This window comes from Schistocerca americana, chromosome X, assembly GCF_021461395.2.
Source record: "Schistocerca americana isolate TAMUIC-IGC-003095 chromosome X, iqSchAmer2.1, whole genome shotgun sequence".
NCBI lineage: Eukaryota > Metazoa > Arthropoda > Insecta > Orthoptera > Acrididae > Schistocerca > Schistocerca americana.
The window spans coordinates 138453134-138471711 of NC_060130.1; the positions used below are offsets into that span (position 1 = coordinate 138453134).

Consider the following 18578-nt stretch of genomic DNA (forward strand, 5'->3'; position numbering starts at 1 on the left):
GCTTGTCAGGCTGATACTAACATGTCTCTCACTATACGGGCTGTAATACAATGCTTTCTTGTGTCATCAAAAACAGTCTGTGAAAAAGTGCTGACAGAGAATATCACCATTCCTAATTTTCCAATACTTCCAGTTTCCTCAGAAATTCTCATTTTCCTGTAGTACGGCTGCCACCGTGACTTGAAATCAAGTATCAAACACAAAATTTTCCCTGTTCAGAACTTTTAAGAACTTCTCACAGCATGCACTTTGTCCTTGTTTCCTTTTTATAATGCCAAAATCTCTACTGTATGGTCAAGAAACTGTGTCCTATCAGTAGAAAGTGACTTCAAATTTTGTTGATTGTCCCAGTACCTGTTAGGTCCAACAGAAATCTGCCAAGAGATTTCTATTCTGATCTGGGCAGTCATCTGAGAATAGATGAAGTTTACTGTATTCTTGTGGTATAAATTAGCACACTTCATTTGGACTCTTCTTGCCTTCCCCCTGATGTTAGGACACATTATGCCTGTATAAGTCTTTCTATTGTGTATTCAAAATACCTGACAGACGTGGTGTGAGGAGAAAGTATTAAATGATACACAGCATTGTCAGTGCTGCTATCAAAGCTTTATTTTCAAAGGAGCACAAGTAACGACTGTAATACCTCTTTACTTTTAAAAGGGTAAGAGTCGTTGACTGACAAAAATAACAATTTGTCAGAATCCTATAGAATGTACATTAACTGATGGACTGATACCCCTTTAACCATTTGACCATTTGACTATTACAGACTTAATTTCTGCAGTCCGTACCAAGCACGACTTATCATCGCTGCACTATTCACCTAATGCTGCTACCTGTGCTGAAAAGACGACATCCTGGACACCATGAAATATTTATTTTTTGCTTTTAAGAAAACTATTAGGTGAAAAAAAATTTATTTTTGACATCGTATCAGCTCAATAAAGGACTGAATTTCATTTTGTTATTCATCACAGTTACTGTGATGTGTAATGCACAGCAAAAAAAAAAAAAATTTAAAGAGTTTGCAGAGGTAAAAATGCATTGAGTAAACTTTCTGTATGGTTGATTTTAGCCTGTACATTGCTGTGTATGAAATTACACAAAATACCAGAATTTCATTTATAACTGAGCACAACAATATTCTCAAGATATTGGTTGTTATATTCCCCGCATAACAGGAAACATGGTCATACCAATGGTCATATTTCATAAACATTTGAAGATATCGAAACCAAGTTTTTTCGGCAAATGATAACTTGCAAAGGGGCAAATACTCGAAACTTTTTTATTCACTGCGATATGGAAGTAACTTGTCCACATCACAGAGAGGTGGCAGAAAGGGATATGTAAACACGTCAATAGTGCTTAAGGAAAACACTTGAGACTGCATTCAAAAATGTCCTCAGCACCTGGGAAGAGCGCAACATGACAAGTTAACTCATCCATAGCACTGGAAGTATTGATGTCATGCAGTTTCATACGTAGTATCTCAAGCAACGGCACACTCAAAATCACATAATTATGGACCAACCGCCTTTTAAAAATATACAATTCAATTAAAGCAAAAATTATGTCGATAAAGTTTCTGGAAAAAGCGGTACTGTGTCTACTGAGACTAGTGACTGACATACAAGGGGGGATTCAACAAAGGCCAAGACTTTTTTTTCCTTGTAGCTTCTGTGATAGGAAACTATCTGTACCACAAATATTTGAAAAGAGCAGGTTTCTATATATAATGCCCATAGGCAGCAGCATTCTCGTATTGGTAGTCATGCTCTACTTTGTTGACGCTCTATACATTTCACATAGCAAACAATGCAGGTGACACACAAGGAGTAGAACAGTGCAATGAAATACTGTGAGTATTTAAACCATACAGCCATTGAAACTTACAAAAAGCTGCAGCAATTTTATGGTGGTGATGCAGCACCTCATGCAACAGTGTTTAGATGGTTCAAGGAGTTGTCTTGTGACAGCCAGATCGAGAGCACCAGCAGCAGCGAGTACTGTTTGTATAAAGCGTTTATTTTGCATTTTGTTTACGACCTTCCACTAAGGAAGGGATTCTATTTGTGTTTATCTGCTCTGCATAGTAACTAACAGTTCTTGATAAAACTTTACGTAGTTTTCGTGTTAGATTTCTTAGTGTTTTCTTGATCGTTTAGAACAGAAAGCGCCCTAAAACCGTCTTCTGTTTGCTTCGCGGCCGTTAGCCACTAGTCACTTGAATCAGCAGTTGTCTTGTGACAGCCAGAGCGAGAGCACCAGCGAGTACTGTTTGTATAAAGCGTTTTTGTACTTATTTGCTGCGCTTAGCTTTTAAATAGTTTTTCTGGGAAAACCTAGCGTAGTTTTCGCGTCTCGTATTTCAGTGAGTGTTTCTTGATTATCAGAGTAGCTCATCAGAAGATTATCTTGGGAATTTGCCACCGTATAGAGTAGGGTAAACATAGTCATGTGTAAGGACTGTGGTTGTTGTGAGCGGACGCAAGGAGAATTGGCCACTCTTCGGGGGCAGGTGGAGGCTTTGTCTGTTAGGCTCATCGAGCTCGAGGCGCAGGCGTCGGCTCGTAGTGGCGTTGGGGCAACTGTGGTGAGACCTATGCCTACTTTGGTGGCCTTGGAATCAATGGAACCCCTGATGTCGCTGCGTCTTTGGTGAGCTCGCGCGTGCCTGGCCGAAAGGCGAAGGTGGGATCTGGCCGCGTGGCAGCTGCCTTACCCCTTTCCAACAGGTACGGGGTGCTTCCTAGTGGTGATGACATCGTTTCCGAGCCACCACAGGATGCCTCGCCTGTTGGGCCAGTGGCCGATTCTCCGGCAAGGTCCCGACAGTCACAGAGGGCGGGCCTATTAGTTATAGGGAGCTCCAACGTTAGGCGGGTTATGGAGCCCCTCAGGAAAATAGCGGGTAGGTCGGGGAAGAATGCCAGTGTGCACTCGGTGTGCTTGCCGGGGGGGTCTCGTCCGTAATGTGGAGGAGGCCCTTCCGGCAGCTATTGAACGCACTGGGTGTGACCGGCTGCAGATAGTAGCACATGTCGGAACGAATGACGCCTGCCGTTTGGGTTCTGAGGCCATCCTTGGTTCCTTCCGGCGGCTGGCTGATTTGGTGAAGACAACCAGCATCGCACGCGGAGTGCAAGCTGAGCTTAATATCTGCAGCATAGTGCCCAGAGTCGATCGCGGTCCTCTGGTTTGGAGCCGTGTGGAGGGTCTAAACCAGAGGCTCAGACGACTCTGCGACTATAATGGTTGCAAATTCATCGACCTCCGTTATTGGGTGGAGAACTGTAGGGCCCCCCTAGACAGGTCAGGCGTGCATTACACACCGGAAGCAGCTACTAGGGTAGCAGAGTACGTGTGGCGTGCACACGGGGGTTTTTTAGGTTAGAGGTACCCCCCCTTGGGCGAAACGATAAAATACCTGACGGCTTACCAGAGAGGACATTATCATCGTTGATAAAGAACGTCCGTCCTCAGAGACCAAAAACAGGAAAAGTTAACGTAATATTGGTAAACTGCAGGAGTATCCAGGGCAAGGTTCCTGAATTAGTATCTCTTATTGAAGGAAATAGTGCGCATATAGTATTAGGAACGGAAAGTTGGTTAAAACCGGAAGTGAACAGTAACGAAATCCTAGACACAGAATGGAATATATACCGCAAGGATAGGATAAACGCCAATGGTGGAGGAGTATTTATAGCAGTAAAGAATTCAATAATATCCAGTGAAGTTATTAGCGAATGCGAATGTGAAATAATCTGGGTTAAGTTAAGTATCAAAGGTGGGTCAGATATGATAGTCGGATGCTTCTATAGACCACCTGCATCAGCAACCGTAGTAGTTGAGCGCCTCAGAGAGAACCTGCAGAACGTCGTGAAGAAGTTTCGTGATCATACTATTGTAATAGGGGGAGACTTCAATCTACCAGGTATAGAATGGGATAGTCACACAATCAGAACTGGAGCCAGGGACAGAGACTCTTGTGACATTATCCTGACTGCCTTGTCCGAGAATTACTTCGAGCAGATAGTTAGAGAACCAACTCGTGAAGCTAACGTTTTAGACCTCATAGCAACAAATAGACCGGAACTTTTCGACTCCGTGAATGTAGAAGAGGGTATCAGTGATCATAAGTCAGTGGTTGCATCAATGACTAAAAGTGTAATAAGAAATGCCAAGAAAGGAAGGAAAATATATTTGCTTAACAAGAGTGATAGGGCACAAATCGCAGAATATCTGAGTGACCACCATCAAACGTTCATTTCTGAGGAAGAGGATGTGGAACAAAAATGGAAAAAATTCAGAAACATCGTCCAGTACGCCTTAGATAAGTTCGTACCGACTAAGGTCCAAAGCGAGGGGAAAGATCCACCGTGGTATAACAATCATGTACGAAAGGTACTACGGAAACAAAGAAAGCTTCATCATAGGTTTAAGAGTAGTCGAATCATAGCTGATAAGGAAAAGCTGAACGAAGCGAAAAAGAGCGTAAAGAGAGCAATGAGAGAAGCATTCAACGAATTCGAACATAAAACATTGGCAAACAATCTAAACAAGAACCCTAAAAAGTTTTGGTCATATGTAAAATCGGTAAGTGGATCTAAATCCCCTATTCAGTCACTCGTTGACCACGATGGCACCGAAACAGAGGACGACCGAAGAAAGGCAGAAATACTGAATTCAGTGTTCCGAAACTGTTTCACTGCGGAAAATCGTAACACGGTCCCTGACTTCAGCCGTCGCACGGACGCCAAAATGTAAAATATTGAAATAAACGATATCGGAATTGAAAAACAACTGCTATCACTTAGTAGCGGAAAAGCATCCGGACCAGACGAGATACCCTTAAGATTCTACAGTGATTATGCTAAAGAACTTGCCCCCTTTCTATCAGCAATTTATCGTAGATCGCTGGAAGAACGTAAAGTACCTAGCGACTGGAAGAAAGCGCAGGTCGTTCCCATTTTCAAGAAGGGTCATAAATCAGATGCGAATAATTATAAGCCTATTTCGCTTACGTCAATCTGTTGCAGAATAATGGAACATGTTTTGTGTTCTCGTATTATGACGTTCTTAGATAATACAAATCTCCTTCATCATAACCAACATGGATTCCGCAAACAGAGATCATGTGAAACTCAGCTCGCCCTATTTGCCCAAGAAATTCGCAGTGCCGTAGACACTGGCGAGCAGATTGATGCCGTATTCCTGGACTTCAGGAAGGCATTTGATACGGTTCCGCACTTACGTTTAGTAAAAAAAATACGAGCTTACGGAATATCGGACCAGGTTTGTGATTGGATTCAGGATTTCCTAGAAGAAAGAACACAACATGTCATTCTTAACGGTTCAAAATCTGCAGATGTAGAGGTAATTTCGGGAGTACCGCAGGGAAGCGTGATAGGACCTTTATTGTTTACAATATACATAAATGACTTAGTTGACAACATCGGTAGCTCCGTGAGGCTATTTGCAGATGACACGGTTGTCTACAAGAAAGTAGCAACATCAGAAGACTCGTACGTACTCCAGGAGGACCTGCAGAGGATTAATGCATGGTGCGACAGCTGGCAGCTTTCCCTAAACGTAGATAAATGTAATATAATGCGCATACATAGGGGCAGAAATCCATTCCAGTACGATTATGCCATAGGTGGTAAATCATTGGAAGCGGTAACGACCGTAAAATACTTAGGAGTTACTATCCGGAGCGATCTGAAGTGGAATGATCACATAAAACAAATAGTGGGAAAAGCAGGCGCCAGGTTGCGATTCATAGGAAGAATTCTAAGAAAATGTGACTCATCGACGAAGGAAGTAGCTTACAAAACGCTTGTTCGTCCGATTCTTGAGTATTGCTCATCAGTATGGGACCCTTACCAGGTTGAATTAATAGAAGAGATAGACATGATCCAGCGAAAAGCAGCGCGATTCGTCATGGGGACATTTAGTCAGCGCGAGAGCGTTACGGAGATGCTGAACAAGCTCCAGTGGCGGACACTTCAAGAAAGGCGTTACGCAATACGGAGAGGTTTATTATCGAAATTACGAGAGAGCACATTCCGGGAAGAGATGGGCAACATATTACTACCGCCCACATATATCTCGCGTAATGATCACAACGAAAAGATCCGAGAAATTAGAGCAAATACGGAGACTTACAAGCAGTCGTTCTTCCCACGCACAATTCGTGAATGGAACAGGGAAGGGGGGATCAGATAGTGGTACAATAAGTACCCTCCGCCACACACCGTAAGGTGGCTCGCGGAGTATAGATGTAGATGTAGATGTAGATGTAGACTTCAAAAGAGGCCAACTTGTCTGTGTTAAGCAAAGTGGACCAAGTGTTTTGGCTTCTGTTGTGGCTGAAGTTAATGTCAACACAGCTGCTGTGATTGTCCGTGAGGACTGGCTGATAACATTATGTAACCTCAGTGAAGTGTTATGAATTTCATATAGCAGAGTCTTCACAATTCTGCATGATCATCTCCATATGATTTGTCTCTGTGCCCATTAGGTGCCACATCTGTCGACTACTAAATAGAAGTCTGTGTGAATAGTGACAAGCCATGACATGCTGTATCTGCTTGCTGATGGAGGGGACATGTTTCTGGAATCGATTATCACTGATGTTAAGTCACAACTGCATCATTACGATCCTGATAAAAATCGAGCCAGCAGCGCGGAAATCGAGCCAGCAGCGCGGAAATCGAGCCAGCAGCGCGGAAATCGAGCCAGCAGCGCGGAAATCGAGCCAGCAGCGCGGAAATCGAGCCAGCAGCGCGGAAATCGAGCCAGCAGCGCGGAAATCGAGCCAGCAGCGCGGAAATCGAGCCAGCAGCGCGGAAATCGAGCCAGCAGCGCGGAAATCGAGCCAGCAGCGCGGAAATCGAGCCAGCAGCGCGGAAATCGAGCCAGCAGCGCGGAAATCGAGCCAGCAGCGCGGAAATCGAGCCAGCAGCGCGGAAATCGAGCCAGCAGCGCGGAAATCGAGCCAGCAGCGCGGAAATCGAGCCAGCAGCGCGGAAATCGAGCCAGCAGCGCGGAAATCGAGCCAGCAGCGCGGAAATCGAGCCAGCAGCGCGGAAATCGAGCCAGCAGCGCGGAAATCGAGCCAGCAGCGCGGAAATCGAGCCAGCAGCGCGGAAATCGAGCCAGCAGCGCGGAAATCGAGCCAGCAGCGCGGAAATCGAGCCAGCAGTGCGGAAATCGAGCCAGCAGTGTGGAAATCGCCAGGTTCTCCGACACCAAAAATGGTGGAAGTTCTTCCATCTGTATGGAAAATGATGGTGATCACAGAATGTATTACCAGCATGCAATTCTCCCTCAGACTACTGTTACAGCAGAATACTACACATCAGTGATGGCTAAACTGAGGAAGCACAATGTAAAGAAATGACCAGAACTTTCTTTGACTGAGTGGAGACTTCATTTGCGACCTGAGGCTGTGTACTGTCATGAAGTTGTGCTGCTTCTGGCTCTATTCATCATTACCTGTGTACCACATCCACCTTACAAACCAGATCTTGCACCTCCCCCATTCTGAGGCAGTGAGTAAGGAAACTCAGGCAATTCTGAAGGACCTGACAGAATGGTCTGCACCACATGTTCGAGAACTGGCTGATGCTCTATAAAAGCGGATTTGAGTAGAAAGGGAGTACTTTGAAAAAAAAGAAGTCTCAGTCTTTGTTCATCAGCCCTCATATTAATCTGCTTCTTTGCAGCCATTGTCATATTTGTACTATAATACTTATTACTGGCCCATCATTGGCTATCTCCAGATTCTATTCATCACTACAAATAGAATCTACAGACGAACACTGTATGACTGAAACTGGTAAAGGTTGTTATTTATGTGATTAAAGAAAGTTGTAACGATTTTGCTACAGTTTAAATGAGGCACTGGCATGCAACTATTAAACTTAAAGAGATACACAAAATCTGTGGATTTATGGGGGATATTAAGTGTGTATACCAAAACAAATGAATTGCCTAATTCATGGATGAAATTTAAAGGCAGAGGCTAATTTCCTTGGTACCACATATCAAATATTGCATTTATAAATTATTTAAATGTCACTGTCCAAGTTAGTATTCCCAATTAATTCTGGAATTCCTTAGACGGTTTTCAAAAACTGTTAAGTGTCTTTCTTAAGAGCATCTGCTTCCAAATGTCGCAGCATTACTAACACACTTCCATGAATTGGGCAACTCATTTGCTCTGTCCTCCTCTGTATGCACTCTCTCAACGTCCCCCATTAGTTCAACACATGAATCCCATACAGTCCACCAGTACTTAAGTATGTTACACATGGGTTTATAGAGTGCAAAAGGTCTGTTAGAAAAGTACCCAACCATATTTTTTTGCGAACACCTGATCTGATCTGAATCTAGTGCGCTTTTATGAGCCGACCTTGAACCTTCGTGCACATGCGTGAATTTTCTCCCACCTGACAATAGTGTCAGTTGCAGGCAAGCAGCAGTTGAGTAAGGTAGTATGTAGTGCTTGTGTCAGTTTTTCATTGCAAGGGAAATGACAGAACGATTGGAGCAGACCTGCTGCAACAAATTTTGCCAGAAACTGGGCGATCGTCAGGTGGAAACCATTTGGAAGATTCAGATGGCTTTCAGTGACAACGCTATGGGCATTGCACAGAGTAAAGTGTGGTAGAACTGTTTTAAAGTCGGCTGCACATTGGTGGAAGCAAACCACTCTCAGGTCAGCCACCAACACGCAGAAACGAACAGGTCACTGCCAAACTGAACGCTGTGGTGATACGGGACCATCGCGTGACTATCGGAGAAACTGTGAGCGAGGTGGACATCAGCGTTCTTTTGGCAGATTCCACTGAGACCAAAGACTTCGCCCTGAAGACAGTGTCAGAGAAAGTCATGATGCTGACAGTGGAGTAAAAGCAACTTCGTGTTTGAAGTCTCACAGGACACGCTGGACTCCACAACCAGTGACCCCGACTTCATGAACACCATCACCACTTGTGACAAGTCCTGGATGTACGGGTACAAACCGGAAACAAAATCCCAGTCGTCACAATGGAAGCATTTCTCATCACCAAGACCAAAGAAGGCCCACAAACTGCGCAGCAATGTCAAAGTGATGCTGATTGCTTTCTTTGACTCCAACTGTGTGGTATACCACAAGTACGCACCACAGGGTCAACCAATCACCAAAGAGGATGTCCTCTGTCACCTACGTGATTCTATGTAGCGCAAGAGACTTGACTTGCGGACAACAGGAAATTGGCATTTCCATCACATTCCTCGCACTCGATTCAAATGTTTTTGGTGAAATATTATATTCTCTTTCAAACATGAGCTGCATTTGCAAATCACTATAACAATCAACCAAGAATTTTCATTCATTCAGTCTCTAATCGAAGCTATTGGATTTCACAGTACTACTGTGTCTACTTTTGGAAAAATCTAAGCCAAAAAGAATCACTAATGCCACCACTTTGCAATTGCATCAGACAGCAGAAAATCATTCCATTCACATAAGATGGATTTTCTGGCAGGTGTTGGCATTCTAACCTACTGGAAGTCCAGTGTTTCATATATTTTGTTAACAGACAATAACAGCATTAAATCTTTGAAAAAATGACAACTAGCCAATTTTCTTTAAGCATGCTTTTGTAATATTAAAATGAGTATTCAAACAATGAATAATCCAGGATGGAATAATGACAATATTTTGAAAAGGATATGCTGCTACTCACTTTGTACAGAAGATTTTAAGTCACACACAGGCACAACAAAAAGCCTGCTAAACATGCGAGCTTTTGGCCAAAAGGCCGCCTCCTAAAGTAGACAAAACACACACACACACACACACACACACACACACACACAGAGAGAGAGAGAGAGAGAGAGAGAGAGAGAGAGAGAGAGAGAGAAAATGGTCTTTTGGTTAACAAAAGCTTATATGTTTAGTAGTCGCTTTGGTTTTCCTGTCTGCGATTCAACATCATCTCTTATGGTGAGCAGCAGTCTATATTTCTCATAAAACAAGTATTGCTATTCCTACTGTGACATCATATTCAAACAAACTTGTCAACACACATACAGATTATAATCTCTTTCAGTACTATGTTAAACTGCTGTTGACATGGAACCAAAAATTGACTGGCAAATTGTAAGTAAATAAACCCTTTGTAACAGCAGATGGAAATATTTACACAGAAACAGCACTTAAGTCATAGGTGACAAATTGAAATTCTGTCTACAACTTTGATGGGAAGAGGTCATATCAACTTCATCATTTAACAGGTGCACTAGGAAGCTAACGGAACAAAAATAAGGGGTGACAAATGAATTACCTTTCGATAGTGTTGGTTTGATATCCAGAGCCGGCTTGATATCGAGAGGTGGCATAATATCGACAGGAGGCTTGATGTCAACAGGTGGTTTGATATCAACAGGAGGCTTGATATCAGCCTTGTCAATATCATCACAAGAAGAACACAGCCACTTAGTATGCCATTGTTCTTCAGTTATAGGTGGGTTGTGACATGTCAAATGGTATGCATCTCCACACTCCACACAAACTGCCATTGCTTCCTGCAACACAGAAACAAACTGTAGATACCACACACAGTTTCCTGTAAAGGAACTGGACATTCATTCTGACAATAATTCATAAGACTCATTATCACAGCTTTGCAATACCAGAGAAAACGTATTTTAAACTTTAGAGACTGCCCTCACAAAAGATCACTTCAAATATTATTAGAATACACAAACAAAGGAAAACTAATTTTTAAGACTAGTTTCCTAGAGAGTAACACACATCAAAATCAAAATCTGCCAGGCCATCACAGTTGACTTTGGGTGCCCAGCAACTTCTTTGAAAGCCTGTATTGTAAACTAGTACATGTTGCCCTTGTTTCATTAACTTGTTTTTATTTGTGTGCATACAATTATTTTTGCTCAGTGCTCTTTGAGTAACGGAAGCAATGGGTGACAGAAGATCGATACTGCACATAAATGAGAAAATTTGGATTTAATATGCATAAAAATGTGTTGGTGAGATATAAAACCAAATTTGTCAGTGACTTAAGGGTTTTTTAGTAATGCTTCTGCACATTTAAACTTTGAGAGTTTGAAGATTATGTCTTCCGACACTGTACCACACTGGTACCCTTGACCAATAAAGGAGCAGAAGGTAGCAAATTCACTAACCTGGCATCCACAGTGCACAAATATAGCGAGCTGAGTAACTATTCCATTTTGTAATGAAGCCTACATGCTAGTCAAAGCCATATATGGGTAACAATCATGTCTAAGGCATAGTGCAAATGTTGGAAATTCTTAGTCGCTGGTACAAAAAATATGTGGTCAGAAGACTGTAGCTAAAGATTGGACACAAAGCAGACAATTCGCTATGATAATTAGGATGTTTTTCCATCGCAGTATCACCAGTAACCTCCAAAGGATAGGCACTGGAAGCTGCTTGACTTGTTTGTGTGGCTCAACCTCAGAAAGTGATTCAAATCGCATATTCTTTTCATGGTAGTCGTACTGTAATCAGCAAGTAATTCTGCATAACAAACTATGCAAACCAATGTCAATTTACCAAAAATATCACTACTATCCTCATATCAAAAAATGCAAAAACTTATGAAGTAATAACTGACTTTTTACTGACTAAGATATTATAGCCTACACAATAATTATTAGTACCATGTGCTCTGCATGCTATCACCAGCACGTACAGGGTGGTCATAATTAAACTTTCCTGATCTGAGAGGGACCCCATCACAAGCGATTGTAGACAATGAAATGTTGTAAGGACATGAGGAAGAGAAAATAATGAATAAACCATTGAAAGAATCATTGAAAGAAACATTTAATTTTTACACAAGAAACATTTGTTAATAGTTTACCATATTTACTTTCCAGATTACAAACGTCATTTAATGTGAAACTTCCTGGCATATTAAAACTGTGTGCCCGACCGAGACTCGAACTCGGGACCTTTGCCTTTCGCGGGCAAGTGCTCTACCATCTGAGCTACCCAGGCTGTGGCTAAGCCATGTCTCCGCAATATCCTTTCTTTCAGGAGTGCTAGTAGTGCAAGGTCACAGGAGAGCTTCTGTAAAGTTTGGAAGGTAGGAGACGAGATACTGGCAGAAGTAAAGCTGAGAGTACCGGGCGTGAGTCGTGCTTTGGTAGCTCAGATGGTAGAGCACTTGCCCGTGAAAGGCAAAGGTCCCGAGTTCGAGTCTCTGTCGGGCACACAGTTTTAATCTGCCAGGAAGTTTCATATCAGCGCACACTCCGCTGCAGAGTGAAAATCTCCTTCTGGTCATTTAATGTGACTGCCACCTGCATACACAACAACCTGGAACTCCACTACAGATACCATTTCATAACTGTTCGCAGCATTTTTGAACGGTGGACCATGGAATGTTTAACTGTCATGACACAGCTCGTGCACTGTTCGAGAATTGCAGATTGCATCCAGCATTCTTCGCCGCAGTAACAATAAATTCTTGAAAAATTTGTGGCACAATTGGCCATCAGCCTCCCGGCAAGCCATTCTCAAATCGCCATTTAATGCAAACTTCCAAATTGTGTTCTTCAATCCCAGTGTGGAAAGAGAATGTCTCCATATTTCTTTAATGTACTGATAACTCACAAAGAGCAGCACCACTATTGCCATTGTTTTGATGGAACAGCTTTAGGAGTGAAGCCCTGCTCATTTTGTCCACACTCATGTTGCCTGTCTGCAATTGTAATGCACACTGATGCTTGTGTTTCAACCCTATGTCACAGTATAATTGCCAGCATTTAACAGAAGTCATAACACTAACACTACTAATAACACAAGTCTGAACATCATTCACATGAAGTTTGGTACCTATAAGGTCAACTGTCTCAGGTAGTGAATGTTTAATTATAATCACCCTGTACAACTAATGTAGTATTAGTCTGCATGATATGTACATCAAATTACAATAAAATTGAATAAAGTGCATGGTAATTGTTTTCAGGTGCAGATATGCCTGTAGAAGTGATTAAAATGTCCCAACTTGTTACAGATGATGCAAAAGATTGCTTTCAAACACTACTTATATGATTTGCTAACCGAGTAGTAAGAAGCACGGTGGAGCAAGACAAAGGAAACACACACTCCATGTATAAAATATGTATTAGTGAAATTTATTTCAAAATCTTCATAACATATTTTTCTAAAAAGAAAATGACAAAATACTGAAATCTTTTGACTTTGGAATGCTTCAAAACTTTATGTGCAATGATCAGATAAAACAGAATAAATTTTCTGGATACTGTAACTGTCACAGAATGTGCCACACAGGAACTGAGTAACAAGATAAAGTAGCACTTCAAGCAATTAAAGCAATAAATATTCACATATCTTTTTACTCACATTTTCACTTGTCTCAAAGCAGAAAGCACACAATTTACAGCCATGGCAAACCCATTGACTCAACTGTGGTTTTTCCTTCCCACTGTTTTTTCCGACTATGCAGCTTGGATGAGCTGGAATTAAAAATTAGGATTAAGTTTACTATGACAAAAATATTTTTGAAGTATGTGCACACATTTATAATGCTAAGAAAATGTGATGGCCACAAAATTTCTATTCTTGTAACTCGCTCTGTCATGTAACAATAAATCATATAAAACATGCATTTCTTATAAATTAAAAATTTGTCTTCATCACAACATATAAAACTACATGGATGCATGAAACTAAATTTTATGCAGTTAAACAACTAAAAAATGTCTACAAATGGAATTGATGGATTACTAGAACACACTGCAAATTGCTAAACCTAACCTCAGGATGTAAAACAAGTAATGGTCCCGGCAGAAAATAATATGATGTTATTAAATATGCCATATTACTTGTCTTTTTGAAAAGAAAGTAAGTAGTGTGACATAACAGAACAGAGGAGAATCAGAATGAACAATAATTGCTAGTAAACTCAGTGGTTTCAATCATCCGGAGTCATTACTATCAATTTGGTGACCAACCCACTTAACATTTCAATGTATCTGACTACATTTTTCACTGAGAAGTAACAACCAAATCCAAAAAATAATGTTCTCTCTCTCTCTCTCTCTCTCTCTCTCTCTCTCTCGTCAGTCGTGGTGAGCAAAGGAGCAGATAGAGTATTCATCACAGTATTTCAAAACATTCAGAGTGATGCATGGTGCATTTTTTACTAATGGACATTTTGCCAATTACATGTTCCAGATATACAAACATATGCTCAAAGTGAGGTGGGTTCCCATATTGTTCACTGGCAAAACTATGGCACTATTCCTGTGTGGCCCCCATTTACTGTGTAAAACATTCCCACATGATAATACCTCCACTGCTTGCCTACACAGTATCCACTTATGAAGTGGGATTCCGCATATTCACACACTGCCATCACTGTATTCAAACATGTACTGACAAGGGAAACTCCTCATCACCCCCCCCCCCCCCAATCATATTTTATGGTAAGAGGGCCCAGTGGATAGCCCATCAAAACCTGAATACAGATCAAGCATGAAAACAGGAAGAAGGTGCACTGAACTGTGAAAAAAAAACACAAAATAGAAACAGTGAACATTCCAAGGCCACGAAGTGCAATACAGAGCAGCCTAGTAGAGCAATGGGATTGTAGTTAAGAGGTCACGGTGTTGTACTGTCAAGCGGGCCAGCTGTGTTCAGACCTCCCTTGTACCAAATTTTCTTTTCTTCCCTTCTGTTCGCTGTATTCAAATTTGTGTCTGTCATGGTGCAAGTCCGTTTGCAACAACGAGGTGTAAGGAAGGGACCTATGACAGTCAATTCTGCACAACTATGCTATTAGCAGCTTAAAGGAAGTGGCTTTTGAACGGGACCCACAAACTTTTGATGACAAGGCGACAAGTCAACCAAGTCATCAGAAAACACGTCTGGGATGCCATACACATATTAGTGACAGGACATGTGTCATATGACAGGAATCTCTTAGTGACGCACCTAATTTGTAAGCTTAGTAATTGAGTGAGAGATGCCTCCCTGCCCGATTTAGGTGTACGGTTGAATGTGAAAGTGATCACTTCCAAGGAAATGATGAAAACATAATAGTTTGTCACACAAACTGCAACAAATGAATGCAACAGTTTTACAATCACACAGTTTCTCTGTGCTCTGTCAAAACACACGTTTTTAATGTTTTTGAAGTTGTGCTCCATTTCGGAAGTTTTGACTCTAATTCCTTTGTTGTAACATAGTTCACACCCATTTATTAGTTGTTTTCATTTCTGTGAGACATTTATGTCATACTGCTCTCACTATTCATCACATTTACTTGTGATGGTAATGTATTCTTACCACATGACTCATATTCTACGAGGGTTGACTGAAAAGTAATGCCTCCACCTTCGTAACTCTTCAACATGTGGCAGGTACTGGCTTGTTCCGTAGCCTCTTCTCAACAGCTCCCGCTGGCGGAAAGCCTTAGCATTGAATAGCTGTGTTGTTACAGTGCAAAGTATTCACAATGGTGCAAACTCTGAAACAACGGCTACCAAGGGTCCAAAAGGAAAAGGGAGATGTTTCCCTGCAGCATGACAATGCCAAACCACACACTTTATGTGCCACCACAGCACAACTTCAGAGACTGAATCTCACGACTGTACGACATCCTCCATACAGTCCAGATTCAGCACCGCCCGACTTCTATCTGTTCTCAATAATGAAAGACTATCTGCGGGACATCATTATGCTTCTGATGAAGATGTTGAGAGAACTGTGAGACTGTGGTTGTGGAAACAGAGTGTCGACTTCTTCCGTGATGGCTTCAGAAAACTTTTTCGTCGTTAACATAAATCTATCCAATTGGCTGGTGATTATGCCGAAAAGTGAACATTGGTAATTAAAGATCACATTCTAAGAAATATTATTCTAATAATTATTTCTGAGTTTGATTTATTAAAGCATTCCCATCTAAACCCAATTAACGAGGGTGGAGGCATTACTTTTCATTCAGCCCTTGTATAACTAATGTATACTTTGACAACTACCAACACTACAGAAAGAACAAACATTTCAGTGACCAGAAGGACAGTTCATAATGTTATGGAAAAAAAAAAGAAAGAAAAATAAATGGCTCAATACAGTTATGAACACGGCTCATCCACTTCGCCATCCAACACCATGACAACTTAACCATGACGCTGCGGCTGTTGATGTTTGCTAAGTATTGCACTTGGACCATTCACAGTTTCTATTTTGCTTGTTTTTCACAATTCAGTATACATTCTTCCTGTTTTCACACGATCTGTGCTCAGTTTTTGGCGGGCTATCCATTAGGCAATCTTACCACTAAATATGAGGGGGATGCAATGGGCAGCTTCCCTTGAGAGTATCATCAGTTCAATTCAAGTGATCTATAGAATCATTCAAGCATCAAGTTTCCTTGTTCCTATACCCAAGCTCATCTCCATGGAGTGTGTGTAATTAGTAAAATGTATCTGAATATGGAAAAGCAATTACTTTAATCGTGCACCTGTCAACTAATCAATGCCTCACCTATACTATATAGTGAGTGCTCACCTTTAAGCCTTCCATTATGTGTATCCCACTTAGTACTTTTTACATAATAGGCTCCAAAACTGAGTTGTGTGTGTATGTGACGTGTAACAAAAGAGAAGAGGGCCATATGGGGAAAGGACAGGAGTACAATATAGGGAGTTCTACTTTTAAGAACTAACAGTGTAGCAAATTTTACCTTTGTAATAATTGTATTTAAAATAAATAGATGGTAGGTCAGGAAGTAAATATAAGGTAATGTTGGGCAAGAAACTGATTATGCCTATATGATAAAATTCTGTTTTATTACACTGCTATCAATCATTTTACATAGCCTACCCAATTTTGCACTGCAAGTACTGTACTTTTTATATGTGAAATTATTTCACATGCATGCTTATCTTTGCGTAACAATTGCGACTAAATTAACTCTGACCAAAAATATGCCTTTTACATAATAGGCAATGCAAAGCCATTACAGTCTACAAATGGCTGCGGAGTTGCACTCCGTGGGCAGGAGTTAGGTACACTTTATGTATAAAATGTTAGTAAGTATTGGACATTCCATTTTTTGTACTCTTACACTGTCACTGCACACACTAAATATACATCCTCTTCTGATTTTCAAAATGTTTCAGCTGCCTATTTGTATGTAAAGCAATGTAATTCTTTCTATCTTTTTATGAGGTATACAGCCTTGTACTATCATTTGTGACACTATTTATGATAGAAATTCATTAAAACAGGTAAGTGTGTGTCTATAACTGAAAGTATTACAATACTGCAACTTTCATAGTCTTAAGCATTTCCAATATTTTTGGACACGGTTTCATTGCTGAACAATTTCAGACTTGCTGTTTTTATTATTTTTCCTCTGCTCATCTGTAAAAAAAGGTTCAACACATCTCTTCAATTAGTACTGACCTTATATGCAAACTGGTTGATGTTTTAGGATTGTTTTGTAGTGGACAATGTACATCAATGAATGCAAGTGATAATGTACCTTCTGCTTAGGTTTGCTTGTATGAAGGTGGCTGGCAGAAGGCCTGTACATGCAGGGAAAAAAAGAAAAAGAGAAAAATGAGAGAATACTTTATGGGAAGGGAAATAGTCAGCCTCCACATTCAAAGACAATAGTTTTACTGATTACTTAATTCATTTTAAAAAACTAAAAAATTAATACAAAATCCGTGTCAAGTCATCAACCTAGCCTGTAAAAGTGAACTACAGTGCCATACTTTATTAGCAGAATTTTAGAAAGAAATCAAACGACACAATTCTGGCGTATTGCTTCAGCACAAACAGCATTTCATTAACAATTTTCAGTCATCACACAAAAGTTAATTTCCACACAGTTTTAACTCTGTCAAGGTAAAAAGCCACCTATCATTATTACACAACAATATTTGAGAACTAAGGAGTATAATTAATGAAAAACCTTTTTGCACAGGTAAGAGACTCATCAGACCCATTTGACATGTTCTGCCTCTCTGATCATTATGACCACTGGTACAGATTTGTTAAGGATTTCATACTAAATTCTTGATAATTATAAGTGTATACTGAGTACTTACAGATAACTTCACACTGCAAAACCAATACCCAATCACCTCTCAGATCATGACATGCAGCTTCTTTTGTTAAATTCTAATACTGAACTGGATGCAAAATCTATTACATCTGAATTCAAGTGGGCACTCAGTAATTAAAAAATTGATCATTTTAGGACCACCTCAAACAAATGAACTGGAATGATGTATAGTATTCATGGCATGAATGAAACACAATACACTTTTGTTAATAAAGTACTTACCTTATTTGAATACTGTTTTCCTCTGAAACTAATCAAATACAAAGAAGCCACTGATTACTCAAGAAGTAAAGGTATCTTTTAAAACAAAAAGCAAACTGTATCTGTCAGAAACAGCTATGATGATGATGATGATGATGATATAGCATATTACAAGACATACTGCAAAATAATAAAATGGACATCACAGCAGTGCGGGTT

General features: G+C 40.7%; 1 protein-coding gene across 6 annotated transcripts in view; it reads right to left on the reverse strand.

The window, feature by feature from the left end:
• Positions 1 to 18578, reverse strand: part of LOC124554929 (polyhomeotic-proximal chromatin protein) — a 313908-nt gene that overhangs the window by 13061 nt on the left and 282269 nt on the right. For all 6 annotated transcript variants that reach the window (XM_047128622.1, XM_047128624.1, XM_047128623.1 and 3 more), the window contains 2 exons: positions 13421 to 13533; positions 10347 to 10587 (listed from right to left, as the gene is read on the reverse strand). In XM_047128622.1, the coding sequence (XP_046984578.1) occupies positions 10347 to 10587; positions 13421 to 13533 (354 nt within the window). The remainder of the gene's footprint in view (positions 1 to 10346; positions 10588 to 13420; positions 13534 to 18578) is intronic.